The 10,723-nt window shown below is 41.2% G+C and overlaps 1 protein-coding gene across 1 annotated transcript; it reads left to right on the plus strand.

The window, feature by feature from the left end:
• The first annotated feature begins 1,327 nt into the window (after nucleotides 1-1,327).
• Nucleotides 1,328-10,136, plus strand: LOC140888572 (uncharacterized). Its single transcript, XM_073296262.1, has 4 exons — nucleotides 1,328-1,907; nucleotides 1,962-2,157; nucleotides 7,607-8,940; nucleotides 9,061-10,136. Exons 1-4 carry the CDS (start codon nucleotides 1,328-1,330, stop codon nucleotides 10,134-10,136), a joined length of 3,186 nt encoding a protein of 1,061 aa, XP_073152363.1.
• Nucleotides 10,137-10,723: the final 587 nt, after the last annotated feature.

The following is a 10,723-nucleotide window of genomic DNA, read 5'->3' on the forward strand; positions in this document are numbered from 1 at the left end:
ACAGGTCAAGCTAGATTCAGACGAGATATCCGCCTATATATTCGGGATTGCAATCCCGGGATTCTCGGGTTCCTGATAAGGAAGGTAAGCGTAAGATTCGGAGTTCTCTCCTATAAAAACCAGGTTCACTTTCATTATTTGGATCCTAATTTTTACTCGTGTACACACACCACTCTCTATATTTCTCTATCCTAGCATCTGACTTGAGCGTCGGAGGGGATACGCCGGAACACCTTTCGGCCCCCCCTTTAACACTCTTGTTCGTGGTTTCAGGTCAGCAACAGGTCATCATTTATTGGAGGAGTTTTGTTAGCGCGACTAATTAGCTCATCCAAGAAGATCACTTTATTGAGGTATATCAATTGGCGCCGTCTGTGGGAAATTTAAGCTAAGGCGTAGATATGGCGGGAAGAGGAAGAGGAAGAGGGAGGGGAGGAGGGAATGTGGCGGACATGACTGTAGATCAGCTCAGCCAGTTCATCACTCAAACGGTGCAAACAGCCATGGGTCAGAATCCACCACCTCCTCCCCCTCCACCTGGAGGTCAGCCAAACCAAATGGATGCGATGTGGGAAGAGATCAGGAGATTGGGTCGGCAAGTCGGAGGTCGTCCTGGGCCGATACAGAGGGAAAGCCCTTTTGCTTGGGTTATTTTAGATGAAGAACTCCCTGCGAATTTTAAGCAGCCCACCTTAGGGGAGTATGATGGGAGCTCATATCCAGAGGAACATTTGGGAAGGTTTGAAAATGCAGCCCTGTTGCACAGATATACGGATGCAATTAAATGCCAGGTCTTCCTCACCACTCTGGTGAGATCAGCTCAGCAATGGTTCAACCTTTTACAGCCTGATAGCATTCGAAGTTTCAATGACTTCAGCTCAGCCTTTTTACACCATTTGCGAGTAGCAAAAAATATTTGAAGACCTCTCTTAGTTTGTTTAATATGAAGCAATCTGAGGTGGAACCTTTGAGGGAGTATGTTCAGCGCTTCAATACAGCAGCTTTGGAAGTACCTGCGGCCACTGCTGATACCTTGGTAAACTCTTTCACTCAACGGTTGAGGGGAGGAGAGTTTTTCAACTCTTTGGTCAAGAAGCCTCCTTTGACTTATGATGAGCTCCTTAGTCGAGCTGAGAAGTATGTGAATTTGGAGGATGCACAGAGGTAAAGGAGACATGAAGGAACGTCTGGGAGTAAGCCAAGTACCAAGATAGGAGCAAAGGTAGAAGGGAAGGCAGAAGTTGGAAGAAAAAGGGTTGCGGAAGAGATGATCAGGGCTAAGGGACCCTACCCTTACGTACCACTCTCGGTAAGCCTGGAGAAGGCAATGCAAGTCTGTGAGGATAGGCGAGCGCTTGTGAGGCCTCGGAATGCTGAGAAAGGCCCGCGGTTACCGCCATCCGACAAGTTTTGCGACTTTCATCAGGAGTATGGGCATATCACTAATGACTGCCAGAGGCTAGGCGAGGAGGTGCAGAGAATTATTTCTGAGGATGCTAGACTCAGGGCTGAGCTGACTCGGAGAGCAAATCCTCCTCGCCAAGGCCGAGCTCCTCAATGGAGGGATCAGGGAAATGAAGTAAGGGGAAACCAACCTGTTCATCAAAGAAGAGCTCCACGAAATGGTCAGGAAGATAGGGTTGAGCAAATTGCAAATCACCCTCATAGGGGCATGATCAATATGATTTCAGGAGGCACTACAGAAGGAGATTCAGGAAGGGCTCGCAAAGCTCACGGGCGCAGATTGGAAAATTTTGAGGTAAATTCTCAGCTTAGCTGTCCTACCGATCCGAACTTTAGTTTTGGAAGGGAAGATTTAAAGGATGTGTTGGTACCTCATAATGATCACTTATTGGTCACCTTGACCATAGCCAATTATGATGTGGCTCGCATCTTTGTTGATACTGGTAGCTCAGTAAACATTATCTTCAATTAAACCCTTGATCAAATAAAGTTGGAAGGATTTGAGTTAGACCCAATCATCACAGAGTTGTATGGGTTCACGGGTCATGCTTTGCAACCGTTGGGAAAAATAGTGCTCCCATTATCTCTTGGAAATGGAGAGCAGAGAGTAACCAAAATGGCTTGCTTCACCGTGGTGGATGCACCATCCTCTTTCAATGGAATATTGGGGCGCCCTGCTGATAAGTGCATTTTGTATGCATTAGTTTGTGATATTTTTATATATATTTTTGTGTGCATCAATATTGTTTTTATGTGTTTTAAGTTCATGTGTGTGTATTTCACTCTCCCGGTTAATTTTGTAGGAAAATTGATTTTTGAAGAGTTAATTACGGAGCAGCCTTGATCGAAAAATCATATTTAATTTAGATAGATCCAAATCCAATCTTCACCAATCAGAATGAAGTTCAAGATGTTTTGAAGCTGTTGTCCAAATTTCAAGTCAATCCGACGTCTAGAACTCAAGATATGAATTTTTCAAATTTGTCGCTCGGAGCAGGTTGAAAGTTGCGCTGATGGTGAGTGTGTAGCGTGTTTGCCCTTGTGTTTGGCGCTAACAAGAAATGGTGGAGGCGCTATCACGCTTAGAAGAAGGAGTTTGGCGCTAGAAAGAGTGCTAACGCGCTAAGAAAGGGCGCAAGGAAGTCTGTGCATGAGTTTTTTGGGCAAAAACATGCTCGCTCGAGCGAGAGCTTGTGCTCGCTCGAGCGAGCGAGACGGGAGCAGAAATCCTCGGAACAGAGAGTCTCTCGCTCGAGCGAGAGGTTGTGATCGCTCGAGCGAGATGTCGGGAATCAGAAAAAATCAGAATTTTGAAAATTAAAAAGTCTTATTTTACGGGCTATTTTTCATGGGCTTTTTAAACTCATATTTAAGGGACTTATTCAGACGTGAGAAAGAGGTTCCAACACGCATAACGCAGACGCAAGGCGGCGGCTGGGAGCAGAGAATATTTCTTCGCTATTTCTTTCTTCTATTCTTTCTTTTTATTTTATTTTTGTTTAATTCTAGTTTCAATTATTGAGTAGTTATTTTTCAACCAAGACGGCGTGATTGAGCCGAACAAATTTATGTAGAAAACTTGTATGTTTGTTTGGGATTTTTCAGAGTTGATTTTGTTTTATTGATTGTCAGATTTATATTTGTCTTGTGAGTAGTCTGATCAACTGTTTGCTTGCATGTTAATCGATTCCAAGTCGACAGAGGAGGTTTCGATTTTGATCACTTTGATAATCAACACATTGTAAAATCGACTAGAAATAGAATTCGGTTTCAGTGTGCGGTTTGGATGCAAACCGAATTTTCATAAATATTTAATGCATTCAAATTTGATTAGAATTGCGAAAGATTAGTTCATCAATATTTGAATAGGTTTGATTGTTCTAGAAATAGTTCTTTGAACAAATTAGGAGAATTCCCGTGAATTAAGATTAAATCTGAGTCCTGAATCGACTACATGTTACATGATTTGTTCGGTACCTACGTGTGTCTTGGTTGTCTTTGTTTTAATTATTTTTATCTTCAGTTATTTTTATTCTTTTTTTAAGCAGTTTTTATTTTATTATTTTATTTTATTTAAATCAAATTGCTTTTTATTATTTTGTTTAGATTAAGTAAAATAATTAATTTTTGAGAATTGACAACAGTCCCTGTGGGATCGATACTTGGACTCTCAGTCCACTTTACTATTACTTGACCTGGTACGCTTGCCAGTAGATTTATATCACACCGATTTAGCCGGTCAAGTTTTTGGCGCCGTTGCCGGGGACTGTTTAGTTAATATTAGGATAGATTATTTGCTTGAGACTAGACATTTTTTTTTCCTATTTTTTCGTTCCTTTGATTATTTTTAAAATTTAAATTTTTTTTTTCTCTTTTCTTTATGAGGTGCTTGGAGATGGATCATCGACATGTGTTCACAAGGTTTGGCCAACAATATTCGGAGCCTTTCTATGTTGCTTGGAGGAGATTCAATGATTTGGCGAACATATTTCGATGCCATAATTTTTTGAACTACACTCACTCAGATTTTTTATGGTGGTTTGGATGAAACTACAAGAAGTTGGGTGGATTATGGAGCCTTGGCCACTGGCAGTCACTTGTTCAGAAGAGATGAAGACAGTGCTATGCACTTGTTAAATGATATGGCGGATTTAGATTACCATTGGCATTGTGATCCTTCATTGCAAGGTTGGAGTCACAAATATCCTCCAGAATTCAACTCCACAAATTTTGCGAACCAACCACCGGAGCATCAAAAAGAGTGTGTAGGGTATTTTGAGGATCATGTGGCTCAGTTGGAGAATTTTGTGAAAAGGCAGGAAGAGACAAACCAGTTCTTCGAAAGCCGCATCAAATTTTTGAGTATTTTGGATGAACAGATTGCGGTTCATAGAGAACCAGTCTCTGAGATTTGCCAAGAGAGTGAAGTAATTGAGCCAGAGCACGAGAAAATAATTTTTGAGGAATCTTCTTGTGAGGATGAATCAAAAGTGACAATGGAGGGGAAAGAAACATACAAGGCTACATATTTTACCTCGTCAATGGTCGTTCCATGTACACCGTTAGAAGATTCTTTCTTGTCATTGACGCCACCTCCAGCATATTCCATCCTCTATGACCTTCAACCTAGATTCGGAGTCTCCTTCCAAAAGAAAAATTGCAGACCAAGTATTTTTGGACCGACGAGCTTACAAAGTATATATCACGCCAAGCTTGAGGGTAATGGAAAACAAAACCCATACGTAGAGTCGTATGATTCATACTATGGGCGGCAACCGCTCTTTGATGGTTGCTTCTGCATAGTCGGGCATTAGACTATAAATTTAGCGCTGACTGGGAGGCAACCCAGTGTTCTTTCCCTTGTTTTTTATTTTATTTTATTTTTGGTTTTTGTTTTGTTTTATTTAATTTTTACTTCTTTCCCATTCCAGTTTGCCGAGCCTGCCGATATACACAGTCTGCTGCTGCTGTCCCAACTGATAATGTCAAGAAGGAAGAGGATGAATCGAAAACCAGGGGAGTGTTATTTCTGTTCTCATTGTGTTTTTGTTTGTCTTTGCATTTGTGTGTTTGTTATGCATTATGTTCATTGTTCTGAAGCATTGAGGGCAATGCTTTGGATAAGTATGGGGGGTAGACTAGTATATTGCATTGTCTATGTGTTTGTGTTGCATCTGTCATGTTACGTATTTGTTTTCATACAGTTTGTGTTTGTTGTTGTTTGCATTGTTATGAGTAGGATAAGTCATAATAGCCAATGATGATGAAGTTTATTTGAAAAAAAAAATGGTTTTTTGAAAAATTTTTCTCTTGACTGGACATGAGAAACTGTAGGTTGAACCGTGAATAGTTTTAAGCAATACTGTTAGACCAGTGAATTGTAACGAAAGATTTGATGAAGTTTCTGTCTGTTTGACCATTGCACGACAATAAGTGGTTTGTGAATCTTAATTGTGTTCTATGAATTTTGATGAGGCTCTAGTAAGACACTTATGATCTTGGGCGCACCTAGAAAAAAAAAATTATTCAATTCCATCCGGGCTTTGAAAGGATTAAAATCTTATAAAAAAAATTAAATTTAAGGCTAAGTATGCGGATTAAATGGGATTGATGCTCCATCCGGGCTATAGACGAGGGGATTAGAAAGAAAAAATAGAATAATTTTTCGTATCCTAGCCAGTTATAGCTAAGTCAGCGGGTAATTATTGGGGCAAAAGAAATACCGGGTGCAAAATCCGGAGGTGTGTAATTCATTATCTCAATGGAAGTGGGGTTTTTTTCTAGAGGTCATTGGAAGGAATGAGCACTTGAAGAGTGAAACTTGCACTGATTTGTCATAGGTTGCTAAGCAGTTTTGAAACGAATTCGATCTAAGTTGCATGAATCTGGAATGACATTTCACACACACACGTTCACGTTAAATCGAAGGTGTATTATGAAAAGTTGAGAGCATGTCTGTGATTTTTTTGTTGGTGATTGAACTTCTCAGAGGCTGTGCACATTCATGACTTGTCCTTACTTATGTTTTTGTTTGCATTTTGTTTTTGCATGTCTTGCTCGAGGGCGAGCAAGAGTTAAGTATGAGGGTGTTGATAAGTGCATTTTGTATGCATTAGTTTGTGATATTTTTATATATATTTTTGTGTGCATCAATATTATTTTTATGTGTTTTTATGTGTTTTAAGTTCATGTGTGTGTATTTCACTCTCCCGATTAATTTTGTAGGAAAATGGATTTTTGAAGAGTTAATTACAGAGCAGCCTTGATCGAAAAATCATATGTAAATTTTAGATAGATCCAAATCCGATCTCCACCGATCAGAATGAAGTTCAAGATGTTTTGAAGCTGTTGTCCAAATTTCAAGTCAATTTGACGGCTAGAACTCAAGATATGAATTTTTCAAATTTGTCGCTCGGAGCAGGTTGAAAGTTGCGCTGATGGTGAGTGTGTAGCGCGTTTGCCCTTGTGTTTGGCGCTAACAAGAAATGTTGGAGGTGCTATCGCGCTTAGAAGAAGGAGTTTGGCGCTAGAAAGAGTGCTAACGCGCTAAGGAAGGGCGCAAGGAAGTCTGTGCGTGAGTTTTTTGGGCAGAAACATGCTCGTTCGAGCGAGAGCTTGTGCTCGCTCGAGCGAGCGAGACGGGAGCAGAAATCCTCGGAACAGAGAGTCTCTCGCTCGAGCGAGAGGTTGTGCTCGCTCGAGCGAGATGTCGGAAATCAGAAAAAATCAGAATTTCGGAAATTAAAAAGTCTTATTTTACGGGCTATTTTTCATGGGCTTTTTAAACTCATATTTAAGGAACTTATTCAGACGTGAGAAAGGGGTTCCAACATGCATAACGCAGACGCAAGGCGGCGGCTGGGAGCAGAGAAGATTTCTTCGCTATTTCTTTCTTCTGTTCTTTCTTTTTATTTTATTTTTGTTTAATTCTAGTTTCAATTATTGAGTAGTTATTTTTCAACCAAGACCGCGTGATTGGACCGAACAAATTAATGTAGAAAACTTGTATGTTTGTTTGGGATTTTTCAGAGTTGATTTTGTTTTATTGATTGTCAGATTTATATTTGTCTTGTGAATAATCTGATCAACTGTTTGCTTGCATGTTAATCGATTTCAAGTCGACAGAGGAGGTTTCGATTTTGATCACTTTGATAATCAACATATTGTAAAACCGACTAAAAATAGAATTTGGTTTTAGTGTGCGGTTTGGGTACAAACTGAATTTTCATAAATATTTAATGCATTCAAATTTGATTAGAATTACGAAAGATTAGTTCATCAATATTTGAATAGGTTTGATTGTTCTAAAAATAGTCCTTGGAACAAATTAGGAGAATTCCCGTGAATTAAGATTAAATCTGAGTCCTGAATCGACTACATGTTACATGATTTGTTCGGTACCTACGTGTGTCTTGGTTGTCTTTGTTTTAATTATTTTTATCTTAAGTTATTTTTATTCTTTTTTTTAAGCTGTTTTTATTTTATTTTTTTATTTTATTTAAATCAAATTGCTTTTTATTATTATTTTGTCTAGATTAAGTAAAATAATTAATTTTTGAGAATTGACAACAGTCCCTATGGGATCGATACTTGGACTCTCAGTCTACTTTACTATTACTTGACCTGGTACTCTTGCCAATAGATTTATATCACACCGATTTAGCCGGTCACCTGCCCTGAGTGATTTTCGAGCTGTGGCATCCACCTATCATCAGAAGTTGAAGTTCCCAAATGGAAGAGAAGTGGGGGTTGTTTGGGGTGATCAGAAGGCAGCTCGGTTGTGTTATGTGAATGAGGTAAAGATTGATGCAAAGAAGAAGAGGAAGGAGGTAGGAATGGTTTTAGTAGGTCGGACATCGAGGGTGCTGGGTCAGAAGGTGCTTCTGATGTCTGAAGAAGGTAATGAGAAGGTGGAGTTAAGCCCGGGAGCTCAGATTGTTAAATTAGCTGCTGATCTCGGCCCATCAGTAAAGCAAAGATTGGTTGACTGCTTGAAGAAGAACAAAGATGTTTTTGCTTGGTCTGTGTCAGAGCTCACAGGGGTTAGTGCGGAAATTATGGTTCACCGACTCAACACTCTGGCGGGAGTGAGGCCGATAAAGCAGAAGAAGAGACACTTTGGACCGAAAAAGGATAAGGTCATTAAAAAAGAAGTGGATGAGGTCCTTGAGGCAGGACACATTAGGGAAGTGCAGTTCCCTACTTGGTTATCAAATGTGGTCTTAGTCCCTAAGAGCTCGGGCAAGTGGAGGATGTGTGTTGATTTCAGAGACTTGAATAAGGCATGCCCCAAAGATTGTTATCCACTGCCTCGAATCGATCAGTTGGTTGACTCTACGGTAGGTCATCAGTACTTATGCTTCATGGATGCATATCAGGGGTATCACCAAATTCCTTTGGCGGAGGAAGATCAGGACAAAGTAAGTTTCACCACCTCTCATGGAACTTTTTGTTACAGAGTGATGCCTTTTGGTTTGAAGAATGCAGGAGCCACTTATCAAAGGCTCATGGACAGAGTGTTCGCCTCCCAAATTGGCAGAAATGTGGAAGTTTATGTGGATGATATTCTGGTGAAGTCTCAGGATGATGTGGGATTGTTGGCTGACCTTGAAGAGACTTTCTCGACTTTGAGGGCTTATCGGGTGAAACTTAATCCGGAGAAGTGTGTATTTGGGGTGAGGGGAGGTAAGTTTTTGGGGTACATGGTTACTGAGAGGGGCATAGAGGCCAATCCTGAGAAGGTGCAGGCTATCCGATCCATGTCTGCTCCTCGTAATCTGCAAGAAGTTCAGAGGTTGGCAGGAAGGATAGAAGCCTTGTCTCGATTTATATCAAGATCAGCCCATAGAAGTTTACCTTTCTTCAAAGTGCTTCGCAAAGCCAAGAAATTTGAATGGGATGATGAATGCGGGAAGGCATTTGATGACCTAAAAAGCTATTTAGCTGAACTACCTGTATTGGCTAAGGCTATTCCAGGTGAACCATTGTACATCTACTTGTCAGCCTTGGAAGGGGCAGTCAGCTCAGTACTTATTAGGTAGGAGGGAGTAGCTCAACACCCTATCTATTTCTTCTCACATGCCCTTAAGGGTGCAGAACTCCGGTATTCGGAGGTGGAAAAGCTAGCATTGGCCTTGGTTATGACAGCAAGGAAGCTCAGACCTTATTTTCTATCATATCCTATTGTGGTGCTGACCAACAGCCCCATTGGGAGGATATTGTCTCGAGTTGATATTTCGAGAAGATTGGTGAAATGGACTACGGAGCACAGTGAGTATGACATCCAGTATGAACCAAGGTCAGCCATTAAGGCTCAGACGTTGGCTGATTTCCTGGCCGAAACGAGACATAAGGAAGCAGGGGGTTTGTGGAAAGTATATGTGGATGACTCTTCTAATAATGAAGGATGTGGAGTGGGGGTGTTTTTGATCTCCCCTCGTGGAGATGAGATTAGATTGGCAGTGAGGTTGGATTTTCGAGCTTCTAATAACGAGGCAAAATATGAGGCTGTGTTAATTGGCCTCCGAGCAGCTAAGCAAGCTGGGGCAGCTCGGGTGCATCTCTACTCTGATTCACAGTTAGTAGCTCAGCAGGTGAATGGAACGTATAAAGTCAAAAATGAAAAGTTGAAGGAATACATGAGGGCGATAGAGGAGGCTCGGGGTCTCTTTGATGAGGTAATGTTTGAACAAATTTCGAGGGAGAGCAATGAAAAAATAGATTATCTGGCCAAGATGGCTAGCTCACTTCATAAATGGAAAACCAGAGAGGTAGTCGTGCAAGTGGAATTAACACCTTCTACTGAGCTCACACCATTAGCTCAGGAAGAGAGTGACTGGAGAAAAGAGCTCTTGGAATACATGGAGAAGGGCGAGTTACCAAAAGATCCAAAGAAGGCATATCGGTTGAAGCAGAGGAGTCTCCGCTTTGTGATGGTGGAGGGGGTTCTTTATAAGAGGTCATTTTCTGGACCTCTTCTCAAGTGTTTAGGCCCTAAGGAAGCTCATTATGTCCTGAAGGAGATACACGAGGGGTGTTGTGGTAATCACTTGGGGTCTTATTCTCTAGCCCGTAAGGTTTTCTTAGCGGGATATTTTTGGCCTACTATTTTAAAAGGTGCCATAGCTTTGGTGACTTCTTGTGACAGTTGTCAGCGACATAGCAGACTTTAGCATCAGCTAGCAGCGTTAATGAAAGGAATCGTGGCAGCGTGTCCTTTCGATTAGTGGAAAATGGATATTGTGGATCCCTTCCCTCCAGCCCCAGCCCCAGCTCAGAAGAAATTCTTGTTGGTCGCTATTGATTACTTCTCTAAGTGGATGGAGGCGGAGGCCTTGGCTCGAATTACTGAAGGGGAAGTGCTGAAATTTCTATGGAAGAATATAGTATGCAGATTTGGGGTACCTAGGAAGCTTATTTCTGATAATGGGAGACAATTTCAAGGAGCTCGGGTGCAAGCATGGTGTAAAGAGATGAAGATCCAACAGCACTTCACCTCTGTCCATTATCCCCAAAGCAATGGCCAGGTGGAAGTGACTAACCGATCCTTAGTACAAAGCTTGAAGACGCGCTTGGGAAAGGCCCAAGGAAATTGGGTGGAAGAGATCCTTAGCGTGTTATGGTCATATCGTACTACGCCAAAAATTGGGACCGAAGAGACTCCGTTTAGTCTGTTTTATGGAAATGAGGCGGTCTTGCCAGCAGAAATTGGAGAAGAGTCGGCTCGGATCATTTTCTACGATGAGAATAATGGAGAAAA

The sequence above is a fragment of the Henckelia pumila genome, chromosome 3, assembly GCF_033568475.1.
Source record: "Henckelia pumila isolate YLH828 chromosome 3, ASM3356847v2, whole genome shotgun sequence".
NCBI lineage: Eukaryota > Viridiplantae > Streptophyta > Magnoliopsida > Lamiales > Gesneriaceae > Henckelia > Henckelia pumila.